At 35.0% G+C, this 19,219-nt stretch overlaps 3 protein-coding genes across 3 annotated transcripts in view; 1 reads left to right on the top strand and 2 right to left on the bottom strand.

The window, feature by feature from the left end:
• The window catches only part of si:dkey-220f10.4 (tubby protein homolog), a 22,772-nt gene extending 21,113 nt beyond the window's left edge, over window positions 1–1,659 (bottom strand). The window contains exon 1 of the mRNA XM_048170607.1: window positions 1,617–1,659. The gene's annotated coding sequence lies outside the window, so the exon portion shown is untranslated. The remainder of the gene's footprint in view (window positions 1–1,616) is intronic.
• Window positions 1,072–11,960, bottom strand: arsg (arylsulfatase G). Its single transcript, XM_048170610.1, is given in 13 exon segments — window positions 1,072–1,895; window positions 3,261–3,351; window positions 3,455–3,575; window positions 3,651–3,759; window positions 3,998–4,078; window positions 4,179–4,375; window positions 8,002–8,136; window positions 8,257–8,368; window positions 8,882–8,929; window positions 9,133–9,280; window positions 9,282–9,321; window positions 9,412–9,644; window positions 11,705–11,960. Coding segments are annotated over 12 exon segments (1,578 nt in total). The 5' UTR covers window positions 9,630–9,644; window positions 11,705–11,960; the 3' UTR covers window positions 1,072–1,617.
• LOC125255402 (monocarboxylate transporter 7) lies at window positions 10,968–19,219 on the top strand. Its single transcript, XM_048170611.1, is given in 8 exon segments — window positions 10,968–11,128; window positions 13,814–14,057; window positions 14,171–14,314; window positions 16,185–16,313; window positions 16,436–16,694; window positions 16,696–16,828; window positions 16,830–17,229; window positions 17,483–19,219. Coding segments are annotated over 7 exon segments (1,521 nt in total). The 5' UTR covers window positions 10,968–11,128; window positions 13,814–13,819; the 3' UTR covers window positions 17,701–19,219.

Genomic DNA, 19,219 nt, shown 5'->3' with positions numbered 1-19,219 from the left:
ACCATGAGCACATTCACTATACCAACCAATACCAGTATGTTTACTGACCAAGCAAGTTTAAAAAATGCCATTGGACAGACACTCATAGAAGCAGCCAATGCATTTTCAACTAAAGGCTGGAATAAACTACAGATTTTGCCCAGATTTTCAGTCTGGACAAGGTAACGCTAGTTGCTGAAAGTCAGAGCTAGTCTGCATAACTGAGTTGACAGATTTCGACAAAATCACAGTGTATGATGGTCACAGATTATTTTAGCTTCAAATTTTGATTCCATTCCATCCATTCGGAGGATATCGAACACGTTTGATATTTTGAGCCAAATTTAGATTCGTCATTTGTCTCCAAGAAACAAGGCATGTGTTTGTTTTATTCGTAATGGTTAGAAAGTGTGGTTAGTGTGTGATCCTCAGTCGTTTAGTGTATGATGCCCAGTTTTTTCTTTGTAACTATTTACAAAGTTGGCAAGTGTATAATGCCTAGTGTTTTAAAAGTTGCATTTCAAATTGAGTTAATGTATTATTTTATGTGAAATTTTGTGAAAGCATGAAATGGATACAGTGGTGTGTATTATATTTTATTTAAAATACATTTTTAGATTCATGTTTTGTTTTGTTTTGTCAGTAATCCTGGGAATATAATGAAGTTGTTTGTGGTCCTATCAATCAATTGACAGAGTTTATATATAAAAATATAGATTTTAAAGTAATCAACAAAACACAATACCATTAATCTCTTAAATATTAATTGTAGTTATGCGGTCACAGTTATGGCAACAGTATTACCACAAGATGGAGACATGATATCAAACTAGTCAAAGAGAAAGCCAGTTCTGACATTTATGACACTATTACTGTAAAGTTGCTACTACGATGTACTAGTCATTTATATAAAACTGATATGATTAAGTAAATTACTTCAACATACATACTAAGTATGTTTATGCATACACATATCTAACATAATAATATTTTTGAAATGTCAAGCTTTTTCAAACTTTTTGATGCAAATAACTCCCTAAAATATAAAGGCAGTTAGAAAATCATAAAACAACATGTTTCCAAAATGAAATAATTATTATAAATAATTTTTATTGTCAAATTAAATTATAAAATATTATATGGAGAATATTTACTTGGTATTCGGGTTACAGTGTCTTGTTATATTCACTTTTACAGTAATGCAAGATGTGTAAACTTTAAAATTAAAATTAAATTAAATTATAAAAGGATATTTCTTACTGCTGAAAAATAGAGATGTCAAAAGTGTTGTGATTGATCTCATGATTTCTGACCAGTTTTTAGAAAGCACAATCAAACAATAATATAAAAATCGGTAACTGTGTTAAAAAGCTCTAATTTGAAACCCCCTGGTCTAGCTCATGATTAAATAGCAGGATAAAAAAGTATTACAACATCTTGCACAGCTATAGTTTCCTGTTACGCAGACTTAACTTTACTCATCAACATACTTAGTAAACCGGTGTGGTTTTCTGTGAAATTGGACTCAATATTTGAACTATGCTCTTCTCAGTGTATGAAAAGACAGTGCTTTCAATATGTTGATACGATCTAACACACTGATAAACAGTGCTGAGTTCAAGGCTGAATCAACTGACCTCATTTCAAACTGTGACATCGGCAGGCGGGGTTGTGTGGCTGGCAGCAGGGGACTGCAGCCGGAATCATGGTGTAGTCAGCTGACGATACCCTGTCTGTGGCGATGTCCCACAGCAGAGCCTCCCTCTCTCTCTCCACTTCTTTCAGGACAGATCTGTACTCTTCACTCTCAGGGTTCAGAGGGGTCTCTTCTGCCTCGTCCTTTGAGAGGTCAAATATCAGAGGGGGGTCGTGATACTGCTGTTGTCCACTTCCTCCACCGCACGCCACTGATCCACCTGAGGGAGAACCAGTACCAGTATATTAACGGACCTACGGATTTAAAAAAAAAAAAAAAAAAAAAAACTCTGGAGAGTACATAAACGGGAGCAGCCAAAATAAATGATTAATATACTGTTAATTATTGTAACATTTTATACATTAAGTAAACAGTTTTAAATGTGTACTCATTTATTCATTTAAAAATCATTTATTGTTTTACTGTAATTTATTATTTTACATTTACATTTCTACATTTAAAGATGCTAAAGAGGATGTTTTGTTTTATACATTTTTGCAATATTACTTGAAACTGTCTTTACTAACTGATAAAAGACTATTTATTAGGTGCACTGAAAGGAATAATATTAATATACATCATCTGTGCACGAGGTAGGGCCTTAAAAACATCAGCCAATCATTTACGCGATCATCGCAAAAACGATTGGCCCTCTGGCTTGTCAATCGCTGCCGTGACATTCCTTGTGAGAGACGTGCGCGGATTGGCCCTCTGGCTTGTCAATCACTGCCGTGACGTTCCTTTTGAGAGACTAGCGCGGCTGCGCTCTCCAGTAACTTTCCACACTCCACAGGCGCCGCATGCAATGTTTTTGTCAGGAGACAGGAGTAACAACTGCAGATTATGAGTTACCTGCGGTGAGTCCGACATAATGAATTCAAAAAACATGACACAGTGAATGCCGTTGGTAAACACTCGTGTTCCAATACGAGTGTTTGCGAGTTTTGGGAGGCGTTCCTTTGAAATGAGTTGTGAAGGAGGGGGGTTGTTCTTACGCATGCGCTCATTTCAAAAACTCAGTAACAGTCTTTGGATTCTCAGTCGACGAAAAAAATCCTCTCTATCACGTTTAAACATGAAATCATTTAAATTGTTATTTTTTAGAAATTATATTTGTTAATTTATTATTTCACTGTTACATTTAACTACATTTTAAATATAAATTAAACAAATTCATCAATTAAGAAAATGTGATTTAAATAATTTTTTCACTGTTTTAAATAATTGTAAATTTTAAAATGTGACATTTATTATTAATTTACTGTTACATTTAATTGCATTTTAACGTGATTTAAAGTTTAAAACTGTCTACTTATCAAAAAAATGATTTCATTTATAATTTTTAAACGTGAATTAAATAAAAAGTTCATAATATCTATTTATCAATTTATAAATGTAACAGTAAATAATAAATAAATTAAACAAATATTTAAAAAATATCTATTTATTAATCAATTTAAAATGTGATTTATTCGTTTATTATTTTACTAAATTTTTAAACAAATTAATTAGTTTAAAATAAGTATTTGTCAAACATGAATTAATAAATTGATTCTTTCATTTTTTTTTTTTAATTAATAGAAACCTGTGATGTAAAAGGCCTTGTGATGTTTCAGTCTGATGGTTTGAAGGTCCCCAAATTGTCCTGCAGCGCCGCTGTTTGGATGCATGAGACTCTGATAATGGGAACAAGAAAAGAAAAAAAAAAAAACAGTCAGAGCAAATATCACAGTTTTTGTTTTGGTCTATAAAGTGGTGTGTCATTCAAACTTACTGTACCTTATGCCCTGTGTCAGAGTCGTTGAGCAGAATGTATGTTATATCAATGCCGTCATACCGTCGATCCGATGGTGCTTTTACGCCAGCCAGGGAGAGGATGGTTGGAAAGATATCCAAACCACTAAGGAATAAAAGCCAGTCATCATGGTGAAAACAAAAACAATCAAGTTATACAATGCTCAAAATCTTCCAGTACCTCAGCAGGGCGCTGCTGGTGCTGTTGGGTTTGATCTTTTTAGGCCATGTGACCACTGTGGGAACTCTATGACCTCCTTCCCATGTGGTTCTCTTGGCTGAGCCACCACCTGCTCAAAAGAATGAAAACAGACTATAATATGATAATTTAATTAGTGTGTTTGTTATCTGAAACAACTGAAGAGAATCACTGAAATCTGCACCCACAGAAAACTCTTGGATGTTCGTTCATTTAAGATCTTCTATTTATGGTAGGTTAAAAGTATGACACCTTACAAAAACAGAAAAAGGCATTTGTTTTTAATAAATAAATGGAGAGAGGCTTTTATATGGCAGCTTCTGCATTACCTCTGCTTGTCTGCCATCTTCCAGCAAAAGGCCCAACATGCCCAGCAAACTGGCATTTCTGCTCCCACGGGCCATTGTCACCTTAGAAACAGATGCATTTCATAAATTTGCAATCAGAGCCTTTAGGAAAATGACTAATCCCACTGAATACACTGAGTGAAATATGTGTAAAATAACTCACCAGTGAACCATATCAATGTGTTTTCCAGCTGCTCGGTGCTGACCGCCTGCATGATTGTCCCCACCAAGGAGTCCATGTCACTGAGGCTGGCTGTGTAAGGGTCTTGTGTCGTAACGTTTAGGAAGGTGTTATGGAACAGTGGGACATGCATATGAGCAAGAGCCACATACAGCAGGAACGGCTGCTGCTTAGAAATGCTATACAGACACAAAACAAATTATATTATTCAAATTGTACACTAACAGAAGGATAATTTTGATACACAGAGGCACAATTTAGCGGTACCATACTGCTTATCAGCTGATATTAGAGTTGCATTTATTTGATCATAAATTCTGTAATATTGTGAAATAGCTATTTTCTATTTTAATATATTTTAAAATGTAATTTATTACTTTGATGGCGAAGCTGACTTTTTAGCAGCATTACTCCAGCCTGTCAAATGATCCTTTAGAAATCATTCTATTTTTGTGGAAACAGTGATATTTTTTTCAGAATTCTTTGATAAATACAGTCCAAAAGAACAGCAATTATTTGAAATAGAAATATTTCAGAAATATTTTTTGATCAATTTAATGCATCCTTGCTTAATAAAAGTAAGTTTTTACTTAAATTTAATCTCACTGACCTCAAACATATGAACTGTAGTGTACTGTATCAGTTTCTACTATTTAAATGTGCATGCTCGTTAACTTTTTAGTTAGATTACATCTCTCGTCATCCATTGTTTAAATTTATTATTTAAAAACATTCATAATTTAATACCACTGTTAAATGTTCTTTGCAAATCTTAAAATGAATATGCATGTTTCACACAGTACATTATAATATTGTGATGCCAAAAAATCACTTGTAGAATTTAAAACAATTTATTTAAATACATTATTCCCATGTCAGTGTGGGTTTCCTCTGGGTGTTCCGTTTCCCCCACACAGTCCAAAGACATACAGGTTAGGTGGATTGGACATGCCAAAAAATTGGCCATAAGTGTGAAGTGTGAGTCCAAAGCCATGTAATGGGGAGGATTGTGGAAAGTCTCTCGCATCTGGCGAAAGATAATTATAGAATCACCAAGAGTTAGATACGGCTGGAAAGGAAACCCGATTCCAAAAATGTTGGGACACTGTACAAATTGTGAATAAAAAAGGAATGCAATAATTTACAAATATCATAAACTTATATTTTATTCACAATAGAATATAGATAACATATCAAATGTTGAAAGTGAGACATTTTGAAATGTCATGCCAAATATTGGCTCATTTTGGATTTCATGAGAGCTACACATTCCAAAAAAGTTGGGACAGGTAGCAATAAGAGGCCAGAAAAGTTAAATGTACATATAAGGAACAGCTGGAGGACCAATTTGCAACTTATTAGGTCAATTGGCAACATGATTGGGTATAAAAAGAGCCTCTCAGAGTGGCAGTGTCTCTCAGAAGCCAATTCCCCCAATGCTGCGGCGAAAAATAGTGGAGCAATATCAGAAAGGAGTTTCTCAGAGAAACACTGCAAGGAGTTTGAAGTTATCATCATCTACAGTGCATAATATCATCCAAAGATTCAGAGAATCTGGAACAATCTCTGTGCGTAAGGGTCAAGGCCGGAAAACCATACTGGATGTCCGTGATCTTCGGGCCCTTAGACGTCACTGCATCACATACAGGAATGCTACTGTAATGGAAATCACAACATGGGCTCAGGAATAATTCCAGAAAACATTGTCGATGAACACAATCCACCGTGCCATTCGCCGTTGCCGGTTAAAACTCTATAGGTCAAAAAAGAAGCCGTATCTAAACATGATCCAGAAGCGCAGGTGTTTTCTCTGGGCCAAGGCTCGTTTAAAATGGACTGTGGCAAAGTGGAAAACTGTTCTGTGGTCAGACCAATCAAAATTTGAAGTTCTTTTTGGAAAACTGGGACGCCATGTCATCCGGACTAAAGAGGACAAGGACAACCCAAGTTGTTATCAGCGCTCAGTTCAGAAGCCTGCATCTCTGATGGTATGGGGTTGCATGAGTGCGTGTGGCATGGGCAGCTTACACATCTGGAAAGGCACCATCAATGCTGAAAGGTATATCCAAGTTCTAGAACAACATATGCTCCCATCCAGACGTCGTCTCTTTCAGGGAAGACCTTGCATTTTCCAACATGACAATGCCAGACCACATACTACATCAATTACAACATCATGGCCAGCCTGCAGTCCAGATCTTTCACCCATAGAAAACATTTGGCGGCTCATAAAGAGGAAGATGCGACAAAGAAGACCTAAGACAGATGAGCAACTAGAAGCCTGTATTAGACAAGAATGGGACAACATTCCTATTCCTAAACTTGAGCAACTTGTCTCCTCAGTCCCCAGGCGTTTGCAGACTGTTATAAAAAGAAGAGGGGATGCCACACAGTGGTAAACATGGCCTTGTCCCAACTTTTTTGAGATGTGAGATGTGTTGGTGCCATGAAATTTAAAATCAACTTATTTTTCCCTTAAAATTATACTTATTTTCTCAGTTTAAACATTTGATATGTCATCTATGTTGTATTCTGAATAAAATATTGAAATTTGAAACTTCCACATCATTGCATTCTGTTTTTATTCACAATTTGTACAGTGTCCCAACTTTTTGAAAAATCGGGTTTGTATATCATGACAACTCTCAGAAGAGTTTAGAATGGTAATATGTATGACAATGTAAATGTATTTGGTCTTGGAAAAATAGATTTGCTACAGTTGATGATATTGCTGCTTCTATTGATTATTGCTGCTGCTGCTGCAGAGCAATACAGGGAACTGCTACTGCTAAAACATACACAGACATGCTGCACAAATAGCATATATGAAATTATCCGTAGAAGATCTATACAAGCGGAGCTGGGGAAGGTGGAGGGATTCAGAGGAACACTGAATGTACGCTGCAAAATGCTACAGCAAACGTTGACCAATTTTTTAAATGTTAGCAGCAAGCTCATTGGCTGCAGATGCAACAGGAACCAATCAGATTGTGCTATGTGCGACTGGATTGTAAGCAGGTTGCATTAAGGACCAAACTATGGTATATATGTATATATATATATATATATATATATATATATATATATATATATATATATATATATATATATATATATATATATATACACACACACACAAAATATTATATAATATTAGAATCTGCCATCTATTGCTATTTGCCATAACATGAAAACTATTTATTGAATTTTAATGTCAATACAATTTATTGATTCAAATAAATTTAGGTGAGGAACTAAGTGAAGTGATTTTGGCTTTAAAACAGTCACAGGTCTCGATTCTCTGTGCGAGTGCACAGCTGAAATGAGAAATAAATGAGACTTGGCTGTGTACACCCCAACAGATGATGATCTATCCTTAGACTGTGTCAAAGGTCAATACTGCAACTTTCGCCTGACCAGTAAACTTGTTTACAGACCAGACCAGACCTACATATTGACTGATCAAAGTCCATAAACAATTGCCCCTGTGAGTAGCAAAACTGTTTTTATAATCCGTTTTTAATCAAGAATGTTTTTGGTTTCACCATAAGTACTAAGACCTTTTTAATTCACATATTCAGTATTTTACCAAGAAGTTCAAGAGGTTTAATAACCTTTAATAACAATAATGATATCAATAAAAATATCATTAATAAAAAGTGCAATAGAAAGTAATAATTATTAATAGTAATACTGAAAAGCACAATTTGTCAGGAAGGCAGACCATTGTGGAAATGAGCTCAGGTCAGTATCCAAATCAGAATATATGACTGTATATAATCACAGTCAGAAGCAGTGAACATACCTGGCTGTGAATATCTGCTTGACTGCCACTCTGGCATATCTGTCTTTAAGGCTCCATGTGTCCAAGGGTTGTTCAATTATTGTCTCATTTTCATACAGAGGTAATGCCACTTGAGTGTAGCATCCTTCATGCTTCCTGTAGAGTCAACATTTTACATACTTCAGTAAAGCATGAGAGTGAGACAAACACAAAACCTCAGGCTATATGGCATCTGATGTGTGTTTTGATAATGATGACATGGATAGTAACACACACCTAGTAGTATATTGATTAAGGATGCAGGGAGGGCAGCTGGGAAGGTCGAGGCCTGGTTTGTCAGTGCAGCCCATATCATTACTATAAGGAATACCGAAGTAATAGTCAAAACCTGTAGGGTAAACCCACAAAAATAAGCATATCCACATGAAATAGCTCAAAATAAAATATAATATATATATAGCTTTAGCTTTGCCATCATAGGAATAAATTGCATTTTAAAATATATTCAAATAGAAATCTGCCATTTTAAGTTGTAAAAAAAACATTTCACAATATTACAGTTTTTGCTGTTTTTTGGATCAAATAAATGCAAATATATATATATTTTTGCATTGATTTGATCCAAAAAACAGCAAACAGTAATATTGTGCAATATTTTTTTACAACTTAAAATGGCAGATGTCTATTTGAACATATTTTTATTATATATATTTTTAATATATATATATATATATAAATATATATTTTTAATATATATATATATATATATATATATATATATATATATATATATATATATATATATATATATATATATAATTTATTGTTTATTAATACATTTTTATTTAACAGTGATTCATCTTTTAAAATATCATGCATAATTAAAACATTAAAATTTTACCTCTATGAACAGGATTATAGGAACCATTGTGTCCAAGATGCCATTTTCCTGTTTTAAAATCAATATAAGTGTTATTAATACTTGGAAAAGAAATATTACGACATATAAGTTCAGATTAGGAGGCTTATTAGCTGCCATGGCGACAATGAGCATTTGTTAATCAGGAACTAACACAGCACAGTGTTGAGTTCATTGCTCTCAGGACGTTAATCGTGTTGTTCTCAGCACGTTCTTAGAGTTTCTGTGCTTACCGATCATGGCTGTATAATAACCTGCGTCATGCAGGAGCTGAGCAAACGTTGTCTCATTGAGTGGCAGTCCTGCGACTGACCCCACTGCAAAATTATGAGTGACCCCGTTGCGCAGCCCGTGTCTGCCGGTCAGGAGGGCAGCGCGTGAACGGTGAGCATGTGGAGGCAGGAGAGTGGAAGTCTGTGAATCTGCAAATCACCACACACAAGCACATATAATTAGACATGATCAGACACAAAACTGTGGCATTCATGGCCAAATTATAATGACAACACTACCTTTTGCCCTTCAGCATTAATGAGTCGAGCCAGGGTGTTGGTGTGGAGTTATCAGGCCTGTTCACCCAGAGGTCACCCCATCCAATATCATCGGCTAAGATAATGATGAAATTGGGTCGTTCCTTCTCACCTGTTTTGTTCTCCTTTCTAATATGGCTTTTGATGTGATGAACCAGTCCAGAGAACAGAAGCAATGCACATAATCCAAACTGTGCCATTTTTAAATGCTAAATCTAAAAAAGAGAGAATAAAACAGTCATTTAAATTATGATATATCTGAGAGAGAAAAACTAACACTCTGATTGCTACTTCAGCGTAATTAGACCAGGGGGAAAAACATTATAAAATACAGTGTGATTAATGAATTAGGCCAATCAGAGATCTTCAGCAGGGTTCTGTGGCAGGGTTATTATAGTTCACTAATACTAAAACTATTTAAAAAAAAAATGTCATTAGTTAAAATAAAATACTGAAAAAACTACTGAATGAAAAACTGAATTAATTTTATTTCAGTTTGTTGCCAAGGCACCATTTCTTATTTTCATTTAGTTTAATTTGATATACTAAAATAACTAAAGCTACAACTGAATAAAAAATAACTGAATAAAAATTAATAAGAACATATTTTAAAAACAAAATTAATTCAAATAAATTATAAAAATGATAAAATTATAAAAAATAAAAACTAATTCAAATAAATAAAATATTAATAAACACTATAATAGAATTTCAATGATACTAAAACAACTGGTATGCAGTGGCACCTTTTTATCTCAAAATCAAACAAAAAAATGTTTAAATATGCAATAAACAAAAATACAATACTGTCAACTTCAATCAAAGTTAAAGTTAAGAAACTAAAGTTCATTTTAATGTTAATTTAAATTAATACGGAGAGGTATATGACTCTGTACATCATTAAATTATTTTAATGAATTTGCAATGTAAAGAATCATAAATATATGTAAATACATTGATATGGTACTATATGTATTATATTTTAGGTGTTTGATAGAATGTGTAATGTGCTATGCTCTATACCTGGTAAACACCTCTGAATTACATAAATGTGCATCTATTAGATTTCATTAATGACATATAGTGTACAAACTAATAGTAGGCTACATTATAAAGTAACATCTAAATTAACTAGTTTTATTCAAGTCAAAAAATATTATTTAACATCACTGAATGAACCTAATACATTAATTTATACCAACAAATTTGTATGGGTTAAATTAGGTATAGCACTTTGAGGTTGCCACTTTTTACAGTGTAGGAACCATCTGAGGTTGCTGTTTTTCACAGCATAAAGCCCTCTGGATGTCTCTGAGGAGAGTCTTTTCACTGTCAGGTTTGAGCAGATCTTACTGGCTGTTATGTAACAAACTTTACCTAATGCACAGGTCCTTTTAAAACATTCAGTACAGTCACTCCTGCGGTTCCCACTTTACACTATAGCGAGAAGAAGAGACATAGGCACACAGCATGTTCCTTTGACATTCCAGCTCAAGGGAAAGGGGGGTTGTTGGTGTGGCCTTTCATTCAACATTGACTGTAAACCAATCCTCAACTCACTCAACAGCTGAAACCTCCCACCATAGAGGAGCTCAGTGTTTGAGACAGTGGAAGCACCACATGGACTCTTGGCCGTGGACACACACCACACCACAGCACAGCAGAAGAGCAGCAACATTCCCCTCACTGATAGGAACAGGTAAGCACTCTTTCTTGTTTTGGTTGTTAAATGTTACAATGGTTGAGTGACCATTTCTACTAAACTCCTATTGACATTGGTCAGTTAAGTGCCTCAGACACTAATATATGCAGGAAGACTCAAGGGCACACATATATATTTGTATAGTGTTCTTTATCATAGAAACGACCACGTGGCAAAGAGCTGAGAAAACATATATTCATGCTGAAATCTAATGGAGCAGCTGGTGGTTGGGAAAATTTGCCAACTCACCTTATGGTTGATAAATTGCAAAGTGATTTAGAAAATAATAAACGTGATAAAACATGAACAATTCATTTTTTTATTAATTATAAGTTTAACAAATGTCTGTTTGGGACAATGTCATGCCACACAGGAGTTGTTAAAGATGCTTTTGAAGTTACCGCAATAACGTTATGGAGGAAGTTTAGCGGTCTGAATATGATGGGAATGGAGCTGTCCTACAGTGTTAGCTGTAAAAACATTGGAAAAACTACAAACTTCAGCTTTAAACTGCATAGAAACTGGGATATTAAAAAGCGATAATATAATATTATGAGACTCATTACTGCTCACCTAATGCTAAGCGATGGCTTCATTGAAAGTGTTTCAAATGTTGTTCTGCTCTGCTCTGCTGCCTTAAAGCGCATCAGTTTGTTGACACTCGAGTCCCGCCCCTCTCGTGACGTACATCCCTCTAGTAACGCCACTCGCGCTACTTGCCTACTACTCCACTGGGTGCTTCTCAAACGGAAAGCAGCATCCTGTGTCCTTCCTAGTGCAGTCCTTCGGAGGCTAGAGTCCTCCTCAGCATTAAACGCTAGAATGACACGGTGTAGTAAGTGCGCATGGCTACATCACACATGTTTTTTTAGTATTACTTAAATAAATGCTCGGAAAATACATGTAATTTAACCTGTCCTCAGTATGAGGTAACAATGTAAAATTGCCAAATAAAGTGTTTAAAAATGCAACAAATTCAAAAATATACATTTAAATTGAAAGGCAGAGATATGTACACTGCCCTCCAGAAGTTTGGAAACACCCCTGGCAAAGTGTGGTTTTGGATGATATCAGCATCTTTTTTTATGGTGCAAGTACATTAAAGTAACTTGACATTATCATTGAAGACCAGCAATAATAATTTTCATTTTGATTACATAATAATGGCAATATATACAGTTGTAAGAAAAAGTATGTGATCCACTTGCAGAATCTGTGAAAATGTGAAAAATTTTAACAAAACAAGAGAGATCATATAAAATGCATGTTATTTTTTGTTTAGTACTGTCCTGAGTAAGATATTTTACATAAGATGTTTACATATAATCCACAAGAAAAAAAAAGCTGAATTTATTCAAATGGCCCTATTCAAAAGTATGTGAACCATTGGTTCTTAATACTGTGTGTGGTTACCTGGGTGACCTATGACTGTTTTTTTTGTCTTGTGATGGTTGTTCATGAGTCTCTTGTTTGTTCTGAGCAGTTAAACTGAGTTCTGTTCTTCAGAAAAATCCTCCAGGTCCTGCAGATTCTTCAGTTTTTAAGCATTTTTTGCATATTTGAACCCTTTCCAGCAGTGACTGTATGATTTTCAGATCCATTTTATCACGCTGAGGACAACTGAGGGACTCAAACACAACTATTAAAAAAGGTTTAATCATTCACTGATGCTCCAGAAGGAAACATGATGCATTAAGACTTGGGGGGTGAAAACTTTTGAATTTGAATATCAAGGTAAATTGTACTTATTTTTTCTTCGGGGAAACATGCAAGTATCTTCTGTTGCTTCCGGAGGGGCAGTACTAAATGAAAAGCAATGATATTTCAATAAAATAAGAAAAATTTGAACATCTTCGTCCTGTTCAAAAGTTTTCACCCCCCAACTCTTAATGCATCGTGTTTTCTTCTGGAGCATCAATGAATGTTTAAACCTTTTTTAATAGTTGTGTTTGAGTCCCTCAGTTGTCCTCAGCGTGATAAAATGGATCTGAAAATCATACAGTCACTGCTGGAAAGGGTTCAAATTTGCAAAAAATGCTTAAAAACTGAAGAATCTGTTTTCATAGTTTGTGTTGTCCCTTATCAGTGCAAAATTTTATCACAAATTAACAAGGATTCATGCCAATATTGTCCAAAACCCCACTTTTCTAGGGCGTTTCCAAACTTTTGGAGGGCAGTGTACATGTCATCAGAGAAAGAGAAGAGATGTCAGTGCAAGAGGGAGGGGAAGTTATTTTGATTAAATATTACAGGGGCACAGTTTTTAATTTCATGGTAACAGTAAGTTTAGTCATTTAATATTTATTTTTCATTTTATTTCACACTTTAAGTAAACATTAACAACACTGGTCTCTAGCATACATCAGATGTTCAACTGAACAGAAATCTGTACTGTAAAACCTGATACAAGAAATAGTTCAATTTTAAAGCTAATATTGCAGTTGTTTTGAGTATTAAGTATAAAAGTTGTTTATAGCATTATCAACCATGTACACTTAAGTTAACTCATCAACAGTGTTTAAAATTAAACATTGTTTGGTTGCATTGTGGAGATGTCTCTTTATAAGGGTGAATGATCATAGATGTGTTTAAATACAGTTTACTGATGGATGTGAGCGGCTGTAAAAGTTGATAGACTTATAAACTTAAAATAGCTTAAATTTGTCTTTGTCACATTCACAGGTCAAAATGGCACAGTGGATTTTCCGACTGAAAGGTTGCCTCGGCTCTAAAGTGTACTCAGAGGTTCCAGATGGTGGTTGGGGTTGGATTGTGGCTGTGGCCTTTTTCCTGGTGGAGATGTTTACTTATGGGGTTATCAAAAGTTTCGGGATTTTCCTCAAGGACCTAATGAGTGATTTTGAGGAGAGCAACAGTCGAGTATCATGGATCATTTCAATATGTGTCTTTGTTATGACTTTTACAGGTAAAAACCATCACTTTTACTTTAAATTTTAAAATTCTGCTTAGCTGCATGTTGACTCTTTTCTTTATCTGTTCATTTCTGTGACTTTGGCATCCATTTCTATGCCCCTTTAGCACCTTTATCATCAGTGCTGAGTAATCGATTCGGCTTCCAGCCAGTTGTGATGTTAGGAGGATTTCTCGTATCTCTGGGCACAATCTCAACTGCATTCACCAGCTCCATCAATCAGATGTACCTCAGTATTGGGATTGTGACTGGTAGGTAAAGCCTTGCACTATACATACACTACCGTTTAAAAGTTTAGGGTTAGTATGATTTTTTCAAAGAGATTAATACTTTTATTGAGAGAAAAAAGTACTGTATATACTTTCAAATGTTGCAAAAGATTTCTATTTCAAATAAATTCTGTTCTTTTGAACTTTCTATTCATCGAATTGAGCACAAAAATATTATCAACATTGATAATAAGAAATGTTTTATAAGCACCTAATCAGCATATTATAATGATTTCTGAAAGATCATGTGACACTGAAAAGTGGAGTAATGGCTGCTGTAAATTCAGCTTTGCCATCATAGGAATAAATTATATTATAAAATACATTCAAATAGAAAAGTTATTTTAAATTGTAATAATACTTTATTACTGTTTTTACTGTATGTTTGATTGAATAAATCGAACAAAGCCTTGGGAACATCAGAGATTTTATTTAAAAACATTAAAAAAAATCTTACCAGACCTAAACTTTTAAAAGGTAGTGTAAACAGAAATTAATTTTTAGAGAGTAGGAAGAGAAATTTATGCAAAAAAAAAAAAAAATGTCTGAAACATTGAATTCATTTCATTAAAGTATGTGTGTTCATATTCAAACTGTACTATGTTCATATCCAGTTTTAGGGAAAGTTACTTTTAAAAGTAATGCATTACAATATTGCAATATTCTATAAAAAGGTAACTAATTGAGTTCTTTTTATGGAAAGCAATGTGTTATGTTACTTTTACGTTACTTTTTCTCACACACAAGTTCTATTTTTGGCAAATGTAAAGACCCTTTCACACCAAAAGTGCAAATGAAGAAGCCTCATGGCTGAAGGAAATGCAAATTCACACATAGTGGGCGCAGCTCAAACAAACTATTCAGATGTGCTGTCATTCTGGATTGCAGAAGAATAGGACACAGGAGAAGAACGTTCAACACTCTTACTCAACAATAAAAACAAAAAATTAAACACAATTGTGATGTTTATCTAAAGTAATTTTTGCTTATTAGTATGGTTGAATTGGTCATTGAAGGTTATTTAATAAAGTGAAATTAAATACATAAATGCCCGGTTTTACAGACAGGGCTTAGATTAAGCCAGGATTAGGCCTTATTTCAGTTAAAACATTTAAGTAGCTTTTATAAACATGCCTTAGAAAAAAATAAATACTGGTGTGTATCTTGAGACAAAACAATGGCACTTACATATTAAGATATGTCAGTGCAAGTTGCATTCAGTTAAAACAGCTCAAACATGCATTTTAGTCTGGGACTAAGCTTAAGCCTTGTCTGTGAAATCAAGGGAATGTATATTTGTGTTTAACATATTCAATTATTGCAGGTTTGCAAATTATTCAGAGTTTGCATTTCACTGTTTTTATTTAGAGAAATACCGAACCTGTTTTTGTGCAAATGAGATGTGTAAGAGCATGCTCACATTTAGTCTAGAACTACAATAAGCATCATGTTTACACAGCGACACAACGCCTCTGCCCTTACTCCCGATTTTTCTCAAAATGGGGACAGGAGAGGTATCCGTTAATAAATGGGAAAACAAAGTAACTTGCATTATTTATTTGAAAAAGTAACTCAGATAATTAAAAGTAATGCATTACTTTACTAGTTACTTTTAAAAGTAATCTGATTACATAACTCGCATTACTTGTGATGCGTTACCCCCAACACTGTTCATATCTGTTATGTTTATACTTGAGAAGTAGAACAACTAAACTGCTCCAGAATTGTCTGCAAATAAAGACATTTTACAATAAAATCTAATAATATATATGTTTGATTGAAAAGATTAATTTATCAGCTATAAGCAAAACAAAGCCTCTAATGATTTTCAGATGTCCTTTCCTCTCTGTAGGACTGGGTTACTGTTTGACATTTCTGCCAACCGTCACAATCTTGTCCCAGTACTTCAGCAAGCGTCGATCTGTGGTCACAGCCATGGCCTCCACTGGAGAATCATTTGCTATATTTGCTTTTGCTCCAGGTAAGGGAAGGCGTACTCAACTGCAATATAACATGATCAAATTTTATGTACCACTATTTTGAAACAAGTGTTTTATTATTGCAACATAAAGAGTCGCACATATCGCTTCATTGTTTCTGCAGCGTTCACAGCTCTCAAGAATTGCATTGGCTGGAGGTACACAATGGTGGTGATTGGCACGTTGCAGGGCATCATTATTGTCTGTGGGGCTCTGCTCTGTCCTATAGTCATCAAACCAAAGACTTCTCTGACAGAAACTGAGCAGAAGATCACATACTCTCTCCCTGAAGAACAAATGCAAGGTTCTGTGTGCTCTGGAGATTCAGGTGTACAGTCACTTGACGAGCTGGAACGGAGCCTCAAATTTAGGAAGGAACAGGAAGAAGCGGAACCACTTCCAGATCCTCTCAAAACAACAGGACACTACGAGTAAAAATAAGCTCTTGGATTTGACTGTACTAAAAGAAGGTAGTTTTTTGTGTTATTCAGCATTTGGACTTTTTGCAACACTGGGCTTTTTTCGCCCCACAGCTGTATGTGGTGGAGCTCAGCGCCAGTTTGGGTACTGAGAGGGACAAGGCTGCCTATATGCTGTCAACAATGGCCATCGCTGAGATCTTTGGACGTCTCTCTATAGGATGGGTCCTGAACTGGGGGCACATTAGGAAGATCTTCGTACTTCTCGTATGTGTGTCACTGATGTGCCTAGTCCTGTTGTTGTTCACTGTGGTAAATGGCTTCTGGGGACTAGCAGTGTGCTGTGTGCTTTATGGCTTCTTACTCGGGAACATCGCATCCACGCACATCCCAATGTTGGCCGAGGATGATGTTGTAGGGATCCAGAGGATGCCCTTAGCTGTTGGCGTCTATGTCTGTATTCAGAGCTTTGCAGGACTGGCTGGTCCACCTTTAGGCGGTAAGAACAACTGAATTTCTTTTTATTATCAATGTCGAAAACAGTACAGTTTTTCAGGATTCAGAAAGAACAGTATTTATTTAAAATAGAAGACTTTTGTAACATTTTAAATGTGTTTACTGTCACTTTTGATCAATTTAAAGCATCCTTGCTGAATAAAAATATTCATTCTGACCCCAAACTTTTGAACAATAGTGTATATAAAATGCAAACCTAAACAAATAACTTACTGCATTTTCCCCAAATATTCTAGGTGTCCTTGTGGATATTACACAAAAGTACAGTGCTGCATTCTATTCGTGCGCTGTGGGAATGGGACTAGGTGCCGTCTTCCTTGGGCTTGTACGTCCTGCTAAGACAGGTCATCTGTGCACAAGGAGGAATACTGGACGGAATAAACCCATGGGGGAGCAAGTGGCCAAAGACAAAGAGGAAATCCAAGAATTGGATAACCAAGATATCAAGTCTTGAAAATAAAAAAGGCTGTGAATTTAACTGAACGTTAGGAACTATCAGACTTATTGAAAACTTTTACAAATGAATGTATCTGCAGTACAACTACATTATGATTCGTAATAATTGCTTAAGGGGTTAGTTCACCCAAAAATGAAAATTCAGTCATCATTGACAAACATGAACTAGAGGTTTGTTCTTACGAGTCAACCAAGTACGGTTTAGCTACCGTTTATAATATTTTATTTGCTTTACGTGTGTGCGTTAATCAGTGTTTGTATGGGAATAAAAGCTTAAATCAAATCTGTTCATCATATAAAGCGTGTTCCTTCAGAAAACTTGGATTAAACAGTTCGATTCATATGGATTTCTTTTATATCTCTCTATGAACTCGTGTTAAAGTTTTGGTGGAATGGATGTTCAAAGGAGAGAAATCTCTTGGGTTGTCAGCACCGATAGCCTCGTGGGCAGCACGCCGACATATAGCGGCGTTGCGCTTCAGACCTTTCCCAATCCCGCCCCCCTCTTTTTCTCCCACCTTGCTTCCTGATACTATCCTATCACAATAAAGGCAAAAATTTCTCGGGTTTCATTAAAAGTATCTTCATTTGAGATTCGAAGATGAACTACAGTTTAATGGGATTGGAACAACATGAGGGTGAAATGATGATGACAGAATGGTCATTTCTGGGTGAACTGTCCCTTTAAGATGTGAAATTGTTGTTTATACACTGAGATCATAAATGTAATTATTATAATACATTATATTAGCAGTAGCTGTCTTGAAAAACTATTATTAGACTTGAAAGTAAACACTGGGACTTTTGTTGATTAGAGTCCTAGATACAAAAGAAATGAACATAATCTTGTAACAGGAAACCACATTTTCGTGGTTTTAGCGATTATAGGCAATGACTCAATGGGTGACTACCAGGCACTGATGGGTAAAGCAATGCTGAATTCAGCAACTTAAAACTCATATAATATAAAATCTAAATGTGGTAGAAAAGCCATGAGGTATTTGATGCTTTATTTTAAAAAGGAACCTATCTATATAATTTTGTTTCCTAATATTCTTTTTTGAATATTTGCAGGAGGGTGATGGGTTGGACTTCAGTACTTCATATTCAGCCATATTCAGCTGAGTACTAAAACCAGATGAACAACTTTATTAATGCTAATAGTGTCTGTTTAGGGTGTTGTTTGGTATTCCAATGCTCATGACAGTGTTTTCAACTGTGAATAACATTTACATATGTATTAAATAGAGATTACTGTGAATTCAATGCTTTACAGAACTCATGCAAAGCCAAATTCAAATGTGAAAGTGTCTTATATGACTACTTCATTACTTACCTCTTTAGGTAAAACTGTATTTGTTGTTATCGAACAACTGTCACATGACTTGAATTTTATAACTGGAAAGGAATTATTTGCTGTATGTTCAGTGGAATGTGAATGTGCAATGATCTCTTCTCTTTCTGCACAATAGACAATCTTTAAATCAGATTAAAAAATAAATACATACTTTTTTAGA

This window comes from Megalobrama amblycephala, linkage group LG20, assembly GCF_018812025.1.
Source record: "Megalobrama amblycephala isolate DHTTF-2021 linkage group LG20, ASM1881202v1, whole genome shotgun sequence".
Classification (NCBI taxonomy): Eukaryota; Metazoa; Chordata; class Actinopteri; order Cypriniformes; family Xenocyprididae; genus Megalobrama; species Megalobrama amblycephala.
This window is presented reverse-complemented; position numbering and strand designations above follow the sequence as displayed.